The sequence below is a fragment of the Lithobates pipiens genome, unplaced genomic scaffold, assembly GCF_037356315.1.
Source record: "Lithobates pipiens isolate NorthernLeopardFrog02 unplaced genomic scaffold, aLitPip1_a1.2 Scaffold_19, whole genome shotgun sequence".
NCBI lineage: Eukaryota > Metazoa > Chordata > Amphibia > Anura > Ranidae > Lithobates > Lithobates pipiens.
Window position 1 is genome coordinate 176,638,402 of NW_027507764.1, and position 16,973 is coordinate 176,655,374.

Consider the following 16,973-nt stretch of genomic DNA (forward strand, 5'->3'; position numbering starts at 1 on the left):
AGCATTAACCCAACACACCTCTGACACCAAAGTGCACCATCAAGCACTACACCGCATTGTAGTGCTCTGTGTTGGGCAAAATAGCACATGTCTGATTTTTTTGTCTGTTCTGGAGCATTGGCAGATTGATAATTTGAAAGCACATAAATGCACAAAATATCGCATGTCAATGCAATGCAATGAAAGAGACAAATGTAATTTTTCTTTTTACTTTGAGCCTATTAACACCTAAGAATTATATTAATATGGTTTCTTTACATTATATAATTTTGTTTCTTTTTCATAATTTTAATCGTAATTTATAATTCTCCTCAGGGTGTTTAAACACAGAATTAGCTGACCTCTATCTACTCATTGATGGCTCTGGAAGTATTCAACAAACAGACTTTCAAGACATTAAAACATTTTTGGAAACTCTGGTGGGAATGTTTGACATAGGTCCTCAGAAGGTCCGTGTTGCGGCAGTACAATATGCTGAGGAGAGACAACTGGAGTTTGGCATTGGTAATAAATACAATAAGGACAAATTAAAACAAGCCCTGCAAAACATCAGACAGCTAGGAGGAGGAACAAACACTGGAGCAGCTATAAACTTCACTCGGCAAATAATAGTGGACCCAAAAAATGCCAGGGCCCAGGATGCGCCCATCTATCTGATAGTCCTGACAGATGGGGAATCCCAAGACAGTGTAAAGGAAGCATCTGATGTCCTCAGAGGAGACAAAGTCAATGTGTATGCTATTGGCGTTAGAGAAGCTAACCAGACTCAGCTAATGGAAATCGCTGGAGATCCTAGAAGGGTCCATTTTGTATATAATTTTGACTCTTTGAAAGACTTAAAAAATGTATTAGCCCAACAAATATGCTCTGCTGAAGGTACTGTGTGTTTTTCATACAAATATATTAATGATTTTAAAGAGCGATAAATGTCAGTAATAGCATTTATTTAAATAGCTTAGCGATATATACAAGCATATGATGCTTGTCCTACAAAATTGGACATAGGTTTTAGTGAACTGCTGAGCAGAAGTTTCAGTAAAGTTTGAAATATTTTTTCTGGAGGACTTTAAAGCTGAATTCCAGTATGAATACATAATGGCCTTTTCACTTTCCAAGTGATTTAAATCCCTGTCCATTCTATCCTGTGATTTAGACAGCCCCATCCCAAAGCACAGGCAGGAAGATTACATCACTTTCTCTCTTACAGTGAAGGAATAAAGTGATGTCACCCCAGACTTATTTTCTGTCTTTTGAATGTAAAGGGAGTTATTCTTTAACTGCGGAAAATGTAGATTTTGTTTGTGTGATTGTTTTGTGTCAGTACTTTTGGTACTTGTGTTATGTCATTGGAGAACAGTCGGTTTTGAAAGATTAACTTATAGTGATCAGTGAATAAAAGTGTAACAATATGCACACACTGAAGGCCACACTACAATGAAGTCACTTCCTTGTAAAAATTGTATTAAGCCAAAGCCAGCATACTGCTAGCCTCCACATGAGAACCGGCACCCCCCCCCCCCCAACACATTTCACCCCAAAGGGCTTAGTCATAGATGTTTTCTGACATAGACAGCCTATCAATAAGCATAAGCTCTTGTGGAAATGGACAAATTTGTCAGGTTTGCCAGCCTGCACCTATATGAAGCTTCTGGCCACCTGCTTGCTTGTTTCAAGTTGTAAAGAAGCTGATTGGCAGCCTGGATGACATCATTGGCCAAATATGGTCAGTGACATAAGCTGGGGGTAGATATCATGGGACTCTTTATTCTAAAGGGGGCTTTAAGATTCTGGTTCACACCCCACAGACCTGCACATCCACTTGGTTAGGGATGTGGGTATGAGGCCTTGTCCCCTTTAAAAAGGGGACAAAGTGCCTTGCCAGGGGAGGGTAAATGTTGAGTGCATGTGGCCTGGTATGGTTTGGGAGGAGGGTGCAGGCTCATTGCCCCTTCCTTTCCTGAACAGCCAGGCTGAATGTCTGGATACAGGCCTGGTATAGATTTTAGGATTCCCCCTCCTTGGTCCCCTCTAAAATCTATACAAGACCCTTATCGTATATAAGGGACTGGTATGGATTTTAAGAGGGACCCCATGCAAAAAAAAGAAAAAATGATGTGGGGTACCACCCAAAATCCACACCAGACCCTTATCCAGCCAAAAGAAATCCATGTTGATGGGGACAAAGGTCTCGTCCCCAAATCCCTGGCACAGTGGATATAGGGGGAGGGATTATCAGAATCTGGAAGCCTCCTTTTAAATAAGGCCCCCCTCCTGTTATATGTCCTCCCCATGCCAATAAGTAGAGGGTACATAGTACCTATTGTTACTCACAAAAAAACTACAAAGTAAATAAACACACACTGTACACAAAGTATATAATAAAAATATATATATATATTGTCAATAAACAACATTTTAACATTTCTGATCCCTGTGCTCCAGCTGAATGTCAACAAAACGATTATGTCGGCTGACCTCATTGACCAAATATAGTCATGACTGTATTTGGTCAGTGACATCACCCAGATTTACAAACAGAAACAGGCCAGGGATCTGAACTGTTGAAATGTAATTTAGTGGCTACAGTTTTTTTTCTATGTCACTTTTGCTGGATTTAAAGAAATTGTATGTTTGTAATGTTGCCCTTTATGACTCATCAAAGGATCCGCTGAATGGAAAAAAAAACATTTTTACATTGATATTTATTTCCAAAGACAGTATCAAGCTACTGTACATGTGTCCTTTTTTACCAACAGCTTGCAAATTAACTTGGAGAAAAGACAGAAAAAATTACAACATTCAGCTCCAGTAGACTTTATTGGGGTTCAGGCTGTTAATTTTGCAGGGGATGTGGCACTTTTCAGGAGAAATATCCCCAGAGCTTAGAGAATATGATGAAATTTCACTTTGCAAAGAATACATAATTACGTGTAAAGAAAATAAAAAAAACAAATTTTTGCTTGCACATGATTGAATGATGGAAATCGACAGAACATCAACCAAATTACTAAGCTCTGGGGCAAATTCCTTTGCAATGTGCAGCTGCTCTTTCAAAGTGAACAGTCTATTTGCCTTTAATAAATCAACCCCAATGCCACCACCTTCCATGGTAGATCAAGTAAAGATTGTATTGATAAAATATTCTAGAAATAGACCACACCAATGTACTGATATGTTATAAAATATTCATCATTTATTACAGTGACATTGTTCTCTGTCTTTTAGTTTGTCAGGATGTAGCAGCAGATGTAATGTTTCTTGTGGACAGCTCTGGAAGTATAGGAACAGAGAATTTTAACAAAATGAAGACATTTATGAAAACTCTGGTGAACAAGACAGACGTTGGACCTGATAAAGTGCAGTTTGGAGTTGTCCAGTTCAGTAATACCAACATGGAAGTGCTGCGTCTAAACAAGAATGGAACCAAAGATCTTATTTCGGATGCTATAGATAAAATGCCTTACATGAATGAAATGACATATACTGGTGAAGCCTTGAAGTTTGTCGCTAATTATTTCACAGAGGGAAAAGGCGCTAGACCAAGAGTGAAAAAAATCCTAATATTAATAACAGACGGAGTGGCAACCGATGAGGTGAAAATACCTGCACAATCTCTGAGGAACAGTGGTGTGATCATCTTCTCTGTAGGTGTTTTCAATGCAGTTAAATCTCAGCTGCTAGAAATAAGTGGGAAGGAGGAAATGGTTCATTATTTGGAGTCGTTTGACACTTTGAAGACAATAGAAGATCAACTTGTATTTGAAATCTGCAGCCCTATAGAAGAAGGTCAGTGTAAATAAATAAATAAATAAATAAATAAATAACAATATATCTATATATATATATATATATATATATATATATATATATGATATAACATCGTTTTTTCAACTACTAGAGAAGTCTGTAAATGACACTGGCAGTGAAGGGGTTAACCGGTGGGTGGCAGTGTAGGGGTTAAGTGTTCCTAGGGGTGTGTTACTAACTGTTGGGGGCTGGGCTTCATTTTAGTGAACACTGATCTCTGCTCCAATCACATGGAGCAGAGATCAGCGTCACTTGCTTCTAGGCAGAACGGGGAGATGCTGTTTCCAACGGCATCTCCCAGTTCAGCCGCCCCGTAAAACGATTGCGGGTATGCTCGCGGCTCAAGTCCGCGGGACCCGCGACCTGACTCACGGAGGTCCTGAGCAGCATGCGAGCGTGCCACCGGCGGCTCGCTCGCGATAGCAGGGCAGCATTAAAGATTGGATGTACCTGTACGCTAATATGCCTGCCCGTGCCATTCTGCCGACGTACATCTGCGTGTGCGGGTCAGGAAGTGGTTAATAATAATACAATTAAAGAAAGCCTATGTGAAAGTCCATATAGGGATCAATCTATATACAATAAGTGAATAAAGCCAAAAGGTATATTAACATATAATGTCGACCATTACCTTTTAAATTGTCAGAATATCTTAAAGTGGAAGTAAACCCTTCTATCGTTTTCAGTCAAGGAAGCTGCCATCTTGGCCTCTAATGAGTCTTCAACTGCCATAATGCTGCACATGTGATCAGTTATGACACCAGCCATTGGATGGTTTGAAAATTTGGTTGAGAGCACAACCAGTGTGAAAGTTAGCATTTCCGGCATGCTGGGAATGTAAGTGTTTTTTGAAACTGGGTTTACTCCCGCTTTAAAGCTAACAAGCCTTCAGATATCCAGAGCCATTATCTCCATTCCCAATCACAGTCGGGACTGTTTTGCATCCTTTCACGTCAGTCCTGCCTCATTCTCTTCTTTTTTCCTGCTGGAGAGAAGACAGTGAGAGCGAAGAGAGTGGAGGAAGAGAGAGACAATCCCCGCTAAGTAGGAGAGCAGACCCAGAGCCCGCCACTCCATCTGAAGGACAAAACAGTTGTGAAAACTTGACAGCAGTTGGTCCCAGAGGTCAAAACTCCATGTTAATCAGTATTGCTATTTGCTGTGATTGGGAACGGAGATAACATCTTTGGATATCACTGAAGGGGTATTAGTTTTAAGCGCTCCTGAACATTTATATGCTAATGGTCCAAAGCATCGGGTAAGGGGCCTTTTGGCTTAATTGCATGCAAGTGGAAGTGCTGGAAAAAAAACTCTGGGCGAATTACATTACTTAAGCCCCATACACACTATCAGATTGTCTGCTGATTTTTGTCATCAGATTTACCAAAACCATGTAGTAGAAGGGCCTGCCTGATTGCATACAAATTGAAACTCCTAATGTTTGACCTCATATTACATGGTTTTGCTAATTTTGAAGGAAAAACTCAGCAGAAAATTTGATAGTGTGTATGGGGCTTAACTGGTCTTGTCTGTATGATGGATGTAGAATTGTTTTATTTTTTTACTTGACAGTTGGGACTTGATTGGGACATACTATACAATGTCACAGACATCTGAGAAGTTAAATAAGGACTTCTTGGGGATTAATCAGCAGAATTCAAATATTCATCAATGGCCCTATAGGGCCATCTTCACAGCTACCCCTGCCTTAAAGCAACACATGTTATTGGTCAAAACAGAACAAGGTAATATGTGATGAACCTCAGCACACTTCATAAGTGTGAATGGAGCTCAAGGCCCTGTTTTCACCTTTTCAGTTCAGTGTTATGTTGTGCATTAATATGCAAGTGGAACTTTAGTCAGAAAATTAAGTCCTGCTAGCTCACTTCATGCTGGCCCTTTTGCAGGTATAGCAAGAAGTGCCTATACTGTTTAAAATCCAGTAATACACTGTCTCACCCTGCTCTGCACATGCTCAGTTACTCTCTATGTTTAGGTACTGCGCCAAATTTGTGGAGACAGATCTGCTAAAGATTTACTGCTGTTCAGGGGCTATGGACTTCAGCAAAATGGCAGTCTTAGGCAAGAAGAAACAAAAGCAATCCTGCAGGCAATTTACAGTTCACACTACTATTGTTAGCATAATTATTCATGTGGAATGTATGTATCTCGCTAAAAAACACTATTAGTTGTTATGGGTAAAGTTCCCCTTTAAGGCAGACTATTCATTGACTGGGCTGCCAATGCAATATATCTTTCTAGAAAACAAACCTGCGTTTTTTTTTTCTCTGACAGTAAACAGTAGTTTGGTGCAATGCAATTGTGTTGGGGTGCCATTCAAAATAGGAATGCAACACATAGGTGCGAGGGAAGTGGATTGATAGCGCTGGACCTGTAGGGTTATCTCACTCAAAATGTTATCTTAAGGTATTGATGTTTATGGAAACGTTATTACCATCTTTCCACCAACAGTACGCATATATGCAGCCTCACTGGACTGGGCATTTTTCTGTGGGGCCACATATATGTCTCGTACTAACGATCGGACCCAGAACTCCCAGTTCTGGGTTACCTAATCACTGTGATAACCTCTGATTGGCTATCACAGTAATCAATCACTGTGAAACCCACCCTTGTGTTTTCTCTCTCTCTCTGAACAGAGAGGAGAGATATATTGTATTTCTCTCTCTCCTTGCCGAGAGAAACTATGTGTAAAAAAAGTAATAATAATAAAATAAAGTAAAAAAATACCTAGATCAAGGTTTGATCTAGGTCAGTGCCAGGATTAGTGTTGGGTCAAGTAAGGGTCAAAGGTTAAGGTCATGGTCAATATATTTTGGTAGGATTTTTTTTTTTAAAAGCATTTTTTAACCACTCAAGGACCGTAAGATTTCCCATCTTATTGACCAGGCCATTTTTTGCGATACAGCACTGCGTCACTTTAACTCACAATTGCGTGGTAATGCGACACTGCACCGAAGCAAAATTCATGTCCTTTTTTTCCCCACAAATAGAGCTTTCTTTTGGTGGTATTTGATCACCTCTGTGGTTTTTATTTTTGTTCTATAAACAAAAAAAGGCCGACAATTTTGAAAACAAAATTTGTTTTTACTTTTTGCTATAATAAATATCCCCCGAAAAATGTAAAAAAACTAATTTCTTCATCAGTTTACCCCAATATATATTCTTCTACATATTGTTAAAAAAAATGCAATAAGCGTATATTGATTGGTTTGGGAATACATTTATGGCATTTTTATTATTATTATATTTTTAGCTAGTAATGGCAGTGATCATTGATTTTTAGCGGGACTGCAACATTGCAGCAGATAGATCGGACACTTTTGGCACTTTTTTGGTACCATTGGCAATTATACAGTGATCGGTGCTATAAAAATGCACTGATTACCATATAAATGTCACTGGCAGGGAAGGGGTTAACACTAGGGGGCGATCAATGAATTAAATGTGTTCCCTGGGAAATGTTTCTAACTGTGGGGCAAGGGACTGACTGGAGGAGGAGACAGATCGCTGTTCCTAATCACTAGGAACAGACGATCCCTCTGAACTCCCCTGTCAGAACTGGAATTTGTTTGTTCACATTGACAGATCCCTGTTCTGGCCCCCTGTGGAGCGATCGCGGGCGGCCGACGGACATTGTGGCCACCGGCCACGAGCAACAGCTCCCGCGCCACGCCACACCCACTGTAGCTGTTAAACGGACTGCCGTACAGCTATAGAAATTCACGGTAACGAGCCGAACTGCCACCATATAATGATATCATAATCATTATACGGCGGCTAGTCGGAAAGTTGTTAAATTAGTATCAGTGTCAGTATGTTTTAGTTAGGATAAAAAAACACAGCAAAATTCACACCATTGTTTCTGGACCCTACAACGGGTACATACAACAACTATTATACACATATGTGTTATTGCTGCAATCATCTGAAGCAGGATAATTTATTTTGGCTTGTTCTTTGGTGGTAGGTTGTGGTAGTAGCAAGAAATATACAACTAAATGTTAAAAAAATATATATTTTTTTACTATTTTGTGGCAGTTTTCCTTTGATAATAAAAAAAAAATCAGGAGCTATCCATTACCATTTACCCCCAAATGAAAGCCCAATTTGTCCTGAAAAAAACAAGGTAGAATCCACCTGGATGTGCAAAGTAGTTGTGATAATATGTACAGTTTTACTAACACATGTCAAAGTTGCAAAATTGGGCACACGAGCGGAATGTCCGACAGAAAAAGTCAGACGGAACCTTTTCATCATATACTCCGATTATGTGTATGCTTCATCAGACTTTTTTTTTTTACGAAAAATTCTGACGGACCTAGAAATAGAACATGTTTTAAATATAACGGGAAAACTGTTCATCTGTCTGCTGTCCCGACGTACCAAAAAATGACGCATGCTGTGAAGCAAGTATGAGCGCTCGGTGTGGTAAAACTAGCGTTCGTATTGGAGCTAGCACATTCCTCACACTGCTAATTCTGTGATCTTTTAATGCAGCGCATTCTTTTCTTCTTTAGAATGCTGGAAGAATGAAGTTGTTTTGCTCATATTCACACAGAGTTCTCTCAAACTTCTTTCTTCATTATTTATCCTCATCTCATGACTAATATTCTATTTTTTAAAAGCCCGATCTCCATAATAATGTTTACAATTATTTTGTATACTCATCTTTTATAATTTTTTATTTATTTCATCAAGATTTATTTTACGATTACTTAAAAATTATTTTCTAGTGATCTCCACATAATTCATTTTTTTTGGAGTGTCAAGTTACCACAATAACATTATTATCTTGTATTTTTTAACCACTTGCTTACTGGGCACCCTTCCTGCCCAGACCAATTTTCAGCTTTCGGTGCTCTCACACTTTGAATGAAAATTACTCAGTCATGCAACACTGTACCCAAATGAATTTTTTGTCATTTTTTCCCACAAATAGAGCTTTCTTTTGGTGGTATTTGATCACCTCTGGGGTTTTTATTTTTTGCGCTATAAATGAAAAAAGACCGAAAATTTTGAAAAAAAACGCATATTTCTTTGTTTCTGTGACCAAATTATGCAAATTATAAATTTTTCGTCATAAATTTTGGCCACTATTTATACTGCTACATATCTTTGGTAAAAATAACCCAAATTAGTGGATATTACTTGGTCTTTGAGAAAGTTAGAGAGTCTACAAGCTGTGGTGCGAATCGCACAAAATTGATCACATCTGATGTACTAGTGGCCGATCTCACTTCTTGCGACCCGAACAAGTCAGGAAAGTACAAATACCCCCCAAATGACCCCTTTTTGGAAAGTAGACATTCCAAGGTATTTAGTAAGAGGCATGGTGAGCTTTTTGATGTTGTAATTTTTTCCCACAATTCTTTGCAAAATTAAGATTTTTAATTTATTTTTTTCCACAAAATTGTCATTGTAATAGGTTATTTCTCTCACGTGGCATGTGTATACCACAAATGACACCCCCAAAAAAATTCTGCTACTCCTCCTGAGTATTACGATACCACATGTGTGGGACTTTTTCACAGCCTGGCCACATAGAGAGGCCCAACATGCAGGGAGCACCATCACGTGTTCTAGGAGCATAAATTACACATCTAACTTGTTGACTACCTATTACACTTTTGAAGGCCCTGGAGCACCAGGATAATGACACGTGGCACTGATGACAGATGGCACTGATACGTGGCACTGATGACACTTATACGTGGCACTAATGACAGATGGCACTAATATGTGGCACTGATGACAGACGGAACTTATTTGTGGCACTGATGACACGTGGCACTAATACGTGGCACTGATGACAGATGGCACTAATACGTGGCACTGATGACAGATGGCACTAATACGTGGCACTAATACGTGGCACCGATGACAGATGGCACTAATACGTGGTACCGATGACGCGAGACACAGATGACAGAGGGCAGCACAGTGGTGTAGTGGTTAGCACTTTCACTTAGCAGCAATAGGGTCGTTGGTTCAAATCCTGACCACGACACCATCTGCCTGGAGTTTGCATGTTCTCCCTGGGCCTGTGTGGGTTTCCTCCTGGTACTCCGGTTTCCTCACACACTCCAAAGACATGCTGGTAGGTTAATTAGACCTTGTCTAAAAAATAAAAATAAAATTGGCCTTAATATGTGTATGTCAATGTTGTATGTGTTTGTAAGCGTGTCAGGACCTTACGGGGTAAAGGACCATGCAAAAGTCGCAGATGGATTCTGGTGGCAAGAAAGCGTCCTGAGGCGATTCAGTTCGCAGAGGTATACAAGTCACTCACTCACAGATGGCACTGATAAGTAGCATTGATCACACGTGGCACTGACAACAGATGGCACGTGACACTGACAGGTGGCACTGATGACAATTGGCACTGATACATGGCACTGATGGCAGATGGCACTAATATGTGGCACTGATGACAGATGGCACTATGTGGCACTGATGACACATGGCACTGGGGACAAATGGCACTGACAATAGGTGGCACTGGGAACAGATAGCACTAACAGGTGGCACTGGGGGCAGGTGGCTCTGGGGAGGATGGCACTGGCAAGGATGGCATTGGGGGAGGATGGCACTGGGGCGGATGGCACTTTTTTTTCCTTTTTTTTTTTAACTTACGGCCGCTGCAGCCGTTGATCTCTCCCTTCTCACACGCTGTCTGTGTGAGGAGGGAGAGTGGCACTGAGAGATGATCTCATATGTTTACATATGAGATCATCTCACATTGGACACGCCTATCGTGCTGTAAATGGCTGCTGTGATTGGCTGTTTACAGCGATCTGTGACTGGCTGTGTCCAAGGGACACGGCCAGCACAGAACTTCCCCGATGTGCTCTTGCGGGAGCTCGCATTGTGGAAGTAAACAGGAGGCCTTTCAGGAACGGCCTCCCGGCAGTTAACGTCCACTCTACAGCCGTATTTCGGCTATAGGGCGGGAGCACGAAGCGGTTAATTAACCTCAAGGAGGTTGTTGTCCCTTGTTAATTTGACATTGTCTTCTTTAAATGTACCTGCTTACTCACAAACAAACTGTCCTTTTTGAAAAAAACATAGGAAAGTATTTTTTATAAATAAAATATCCATTTATTCTTGGTAACAAAATAAGGAGGAAGTCAACGCTGGACAAACTTTTTTAATTTGCAAAGCCTTTTGGCCTCTACGGCACACATCAAGTCCGTGGAAAAGAAACTTGGTAGCTTGAGGAGTCCATATAATAAGGAGCACAATCTGATCAGGACCAGCAGCAGATGACATATCTGTCCCCAGTTTGTGGTACTACAACAGTTTGTGTCTTCTGTCAGACCAGACTGAACCCAGGCCATCACTTTCTTCTCTTCCCTGCAGCCTTCCCTGTAGCCTTCCTTGGAGGCTGTGGCTCTGGTGGTGGACTTGTGGCAGGAGGAGGAGCAGGATGGGGGCGAGCTCACATATGTGGCTGTTCTCAGTCAGCTGGCCCCTCAACCCCTTATGAAGGGCATCAGCCTTTCTCCAATTCCAGCAACCTGGGGGCTAGATAGCAGCCATAGGCCTCTTCAGCGTTGGGGGGGCTCCTGAGGAAATGGCTGGCTTCTCTAATGAGGCCCAGTGCTTCCTCCTCCGTCATTGTCCCCTTCCTGGGTCTTTTGGTGGTAAGGAAGAGGGGAGGCACCTGGGATTGGGTGAGGCTCCTACTGGGCCCAGCCACCTCCTGGCTGACACTGGGCATGGCCTCCTCCTGGCTGCCACTGGCCACAGCCTTCTCCTGGATGATGCTTGGCACAGCCTCCTCCTGGCTGATGCTTTCCAGACCCTCCTCCTGGCTGAGCTTATCCTGTGTATAAAAAAGGGACATAGTTGTTGCTTCATCAATCCCACACAATTTTCAGCTCATGACTTGCAAATTGAATGTTAATAAATAGAAAAGACTATCATTCTGACCCCAGCATTTTTCAAGCTAGTTAACATCATTAATATTACGACAATAAATATGTCAAAAAATAATATACTGGCTCCAGCTGGGTGTATCCACTTCTTCCAGGATGGAAGGCCCAGGTTGTTCCTCGTCAGCCTCTGCTGGGGTTGAGGGAACGGTGGAGGGAAGGCTGCCGGGAAGGGTCGAAAGAGATTCCCTGGCTTCAGTCTGTTCATCCAGAAACCGCAGTTTGTTGAAGTACCACAGCCTGGGGAAAAACATTCTCTGCCGATGCTCCTGATTGGAGTGATTTCTAGATCTTATTACGCTCCTTCTTATACATGTTCCTCAAGATCCCAATTTTATTTTCCAAAAACGTCAAGTTTGCTTCGGGGACCCGAGTCTTCACAAATTCCAGAAGTTTCTCCAGTGATGACCTCCTAGCGTGTTTATTATAATATAAGCTGTGTTTCACCTCCCACAAATTCCTCACCTCCCTGTATCTGTCAGTGAAACTTCCCATGAATTCTGGGTCCTTAAACTGATTCATCTTTGCTGTAAGACAATATACAAGACAGGAACACTAATGCCAGCCTAAACTTTCATTATCTTATCCCAATATAGGCCTCAATCGTGAAGCAGTATAGGCCACTGTGATGGGCAAGTTCAAATTTTACCTTTGTTTAGCATGCTTGCCACTTCCGTTTGTTCATCCTACACACATGGATTGTAGGTACGACACATGCGTGTTAGATTTATATACACTGCCCATGTGTCAAACTCTGCCCGCGTCGCCCGCCCCTGACGTTCTTTTTCACAAATATTCCTCGCCCCTTCTCTCTTCGGTGCACAGTAGGAGCAACATTGCGGAGACACAGGTGGTTGCTAATTTGTCATCTACTGAGGAGGATAGCCAAGAGCCCCAAACGTCCGGTTGTAGGAGAAGGAGATTTAAGGCCACCAACATGGCCTTTGAGGAAATGGTGGAGATGGTGGACATCTTGTGGAGAGATGATTATGGTGGGAAACATGGGCCGTACACCCATCCCAATTTGCGCAAGGACCAATTCACAGTTGTGAACACTCAGGAGTATAAGTTTGGGGTACAACGGTCCAAAAAACAATTAAGAAAGCGCTGGTCCGACATTAAACTGAGGGAGCCGGATCAGTATCAAAAAATAAAGAAGGTGCTTCAAAAAAGTAAGTACTTGTCGTGTGTTCCTATTATGATTATTAACTTGCGTGCTGCACCATGTGCTTTTGTTTACTGTTTTACAGTTTTAAATGGCTACTTTCTTGTTCATAGGCACAGTACTCGTTCATAGGAAACATCGTTCGTAGGGAAAATTGATCGTAGGAAACATTGTTTGTTTGCAAATAAATACAATGTATTTAGCTGATACAGGGTTTTAACTACATTTTGGTCATGCTAATTTGTCTTATTAAAAAAAGTTTAGGACATTGTTGTCTAGATGTCTTGGACATTTGAATGAATTGCAAACTTGATTCAGTGGAATGTAAGGAGAGGACACTCAGCAGCTGTTTACAAATCTGGATTCAGGAGCACTAGTGTAGGACACCAGAGCACATTTTTTAGGGTAACCCACACAGGTGCTCCAGGGGATACTTGGGGTGTCTCCATCTATGAAACTTGGCCAAAAAGGTAAGTATTCCAGCTTGGTTAAAAGAGGATTTTAATCATGTCTTCAGCTTGGATCTCTGCCCAAAAAGACAATTGTACACCACTTCAAAGCAATGTTTCATATTCCTATTTCTGGACTCAAATATCTGTGTGCTAAGTATACCTTTTGTTTCATTCTCATAGGTGAGAAAATATCAGACAGCACTCAGAGGACACCAGGGACCCCCAAAATCATTAACCAAATTGGCAAATTAGCTTAAGCCCACCCGAGGATCTGGAGGAAGGAGAGGTGGAGGAAGTGGGCAAGATGGTCACCCCAACAGGTGAGTGTATGATACCCCAGCTTCAGGTAATCTATGTATGCCTGCATATTTCTAAATACATGTTTTTTAAACAATTTTTAGGTGATGTGCTGGTTGTGGAAGAGCCAGCGCCCAAAGCCTCAATCAGCAAATAATGAATTGGAATGGGAAAATCAGCTCTATTAGAAATAGACTCAACATTATGGAACAGCAAATGAAGAACATGATAGATGTGTTGGGAAGAATCTAACTTTTTCCCTAATCACATCCTGTTTTTACAAAAAGGTTTGTAATTGTACATTTTAAAAGCCAGATTTGGAAGATACACACTGTGTATCCACATGTGCTATCTGCCATCAAGGGATCTCAATGTACACGTTTTGTGGGTGCAACCCCTTCCTCATAACTCTAGTAGGTAAGAGGAAGGGGTTGCACCCACAACACACGTCCATTGATCCCCCATGATGGGAGATAGCACATGTTGACATTACCCATTTGGATTCCCAATTTGTGTGCATCTTCAAAATTTGCCTTTTACAGGGGTGACATCACCCCATCTGATTTACGGCAATAAGACATTTTTTGACACTATAATGTCTGATATTGCCTTCAGTTTTTATATGTTGAACTTTGTAAGTTCCAGAGTTGTATATGTTACGTTTAAAAAAATGCATTTTTGTAAAAAAAAAAAAATTGAGAAAAATTTTCTAAACGCATATGTGTGAATCGAGTAAGAGTAAACATTTTGAAATACAACAACGTGTGTCTTTTTCTTTCAATGCTCAATTCCAGTTTTGTAAGTAATTTTTTGTTTACAGTGGTAATGGGGCTTATTTACTAAGGGAAAATCCACTTGGCACTACAAGTGCACTAGGAAAACCTATGAGACAGCCAAAAAGAAAATCAAGCAATAAAAAAATTCGAGATTTTATCTGAAATTTTTGTTTTATTAATAAAAATTAGACATTGTCTGGAATTGCAATTGCCCCCCTACACATAGAATAATTAACATATTTCTCCTGAACTTTACGGCACTTTGGGATGCCAAGCCAGAACGGCCAGTATCCAGGTCTGTCAGGGAATTGTCTGTAATAAGTCCAGCCTCAGGCCCAACTGAGGCTAGATAATTCAAGGATTTTTTTTTCAAAATAATTGTGCAGTATGCAGCAGCATAGGATGATATGGTTGATTTTGTAGTATGTAGAATGTTTACATAAAAACATTCTTGCACATCAGTATAACATTTATTTTATGAGGTATTTAAAAAGACAAAAATATAAGGCCCACTTATCAGATTCCTCACCTCCTCTGATGGCCGTTGATAAAATTGTATGGGGGGGGGTTGAGGTGACCTTGGGTGCCAAAAAAAAGCCTCCAGCACTCTGCCTGAATTTAAGGACACATAACATTTGGACACATTTTAGGGGGTGTTTCAGGGAAAGCAGTACAATGGAGCTGACAATATACATTGTTAAAGGACTAGGCTATAGGTGTATATGGCCCCAGGATAGCATGCTGGGAGGTTATTGAAGGCAAATAGAATGCAGAATGCATGAGGATAAAGGGGACATTCACAGCATATTCCAATCATAGTAATTAGGGAATTATGAAATAAATACAATAAATTAGCAAACATTAAATACATATAATGTGATGTTAAAGGAGAAAACTTACCTTAATATAGTCCTTCTGCAGGACCTGAATGATGGCAGAACAGGTCTCTGAAATAATGATCCCCAGAGCCTGGGGGAGATGTGTGTTGAGAACTTGAGGTCCTGCAGACTTCTCCCAGTAACCAAGTACCGCAAGGTGGCAACTAGCTTCTGCTCCGGAATGATGGCTTGCCTCATGCAGGTATTCTACCTGCTGATATAAGGGGTGAGCAAAGCCAACAGAAGGTGAAAAAACGGGGTCCGTCATCCTGACATAATTCCTGAAATTATCAGGATTATTCTCCTGGATCTCATGAAGCAAAGGCATGTGCGAAAATTGGTCACACTGGAGTAACCAATTCTTGGTCCATGAACTCCTCCTCGCCCTGTTCACTTACTGGGCTCGGGTTAGAGTATGAACCCCAACACCAAGCCCCCACACAGCACAAACTCTACAATGAGTACGTACCCGAACCATGGTTTCAAAATAGTCGGCTGGTCAGAAGGAACTTAACAGAACACACTGAAGAACAGCAAGGCCTGTGAAGAGCGAGCTGAAAATCAGTAACGGGAACGCACTGAAAAACAGATACGAACTGCCTACATGCACTGAAAACCAGATACAAACCCACAAGCACAAACTGAACAGCAGTAAAATGATCAAAATAAGCACGAGTCTGAAAAACGCAAATTGTCTCTAACCAAACTTCTACTAAGACAAGATCAGCAGAAGGAGCCCAAAGGGTGGTGTATTGGGTCTTGAACTTCCTTTTTCTAGTCCCATCATACGCGCTGTACATCACTGCATTCTTAACGATCAGACTTTGCTGTGATCGCGTGTACATATATGACAGTTTCAGCGGATCTCCCTTTGGAACTCCGTTGGAAAAACCTTCGGAGTTTATTCTGGTCGTGTGTAAGCGGCATTAGGCATTAACATTTATTTTATCCTTGAGCGGGAAGGGGTTGAAGGAATATATTATTATCAAAGCCTAAGCAAAGAAGGTATGGTATACACAAAAAAGTGATTGTGAGACCAGAAAGGGAGGGGAGAAAACAGGTGCAGATGGGCACAGTGCTGGATCAATGAGGATACTGATGTCTAAACATTTTACCTTAGTGCAAGGAATGCATTGAGGTAAAAAATATTCAGACTTTAGAACCACTTTAACCATCTCAAGTCTAGACCCCCTTCCAGTCTAGGCCAAACAAGAAATACCAAAAAGTTTGAACAAAACATTTTTTACTTAGTTTTTCTTTTACACAATTTTGCAATAAATAATCTTTCTTCACAAGTTTAGGCCAAAATGTATTCTGCTACATTTATTTTAGTACAAATATCCAAAAATAGTGTATATTATTTAGTCTGTGTGAAAGTCATGGAGTCTACAAACTATGGGATATATATTTGAAAATTGATCAGTCCTGATGAAGTGATCAACAATATAAGTTAAGAAGTCCTCCATAAAACAGTGATAATCCTAAGTGTCTCAATTTAGAAAAAATTAGTCCACAAAGAAAGTCCATAAACATATTGAATTGTGTGCAAACTTCCTTCACAGAAATAAGTATGGAAGAAATGGCCACCCACCAAAAGGAAAACAGCTTGCTCACTTTATCACTCTCACTCAGCATTATAG

General features: G+C 40.8%; 1 protein-coding gene across 1 annotated transcript in view; it reads left to right on the forward strand.

The window, feature by feature from the left end:
- Positions 1–16,973, forward strand: part of LOC143996451 (collagen alpha-6(VI) chain-like) — a 357,097-nt gene that overhangs the window by 182,155 nt on the left and 157,969 nt on the right. The window contains exons 7-8 of the mRNA XM_077491501.1: positions 316–876; positions 3,226–3,786. Coding sequence (XP_077347627.1) covers positions 316–876; positions 3,226–3,786 — 1,122 coding nt within the window. The remainder of the gene's footprint in view (positions 1–315; positions 877–3,225; positions 3,787–16,973) is intronic.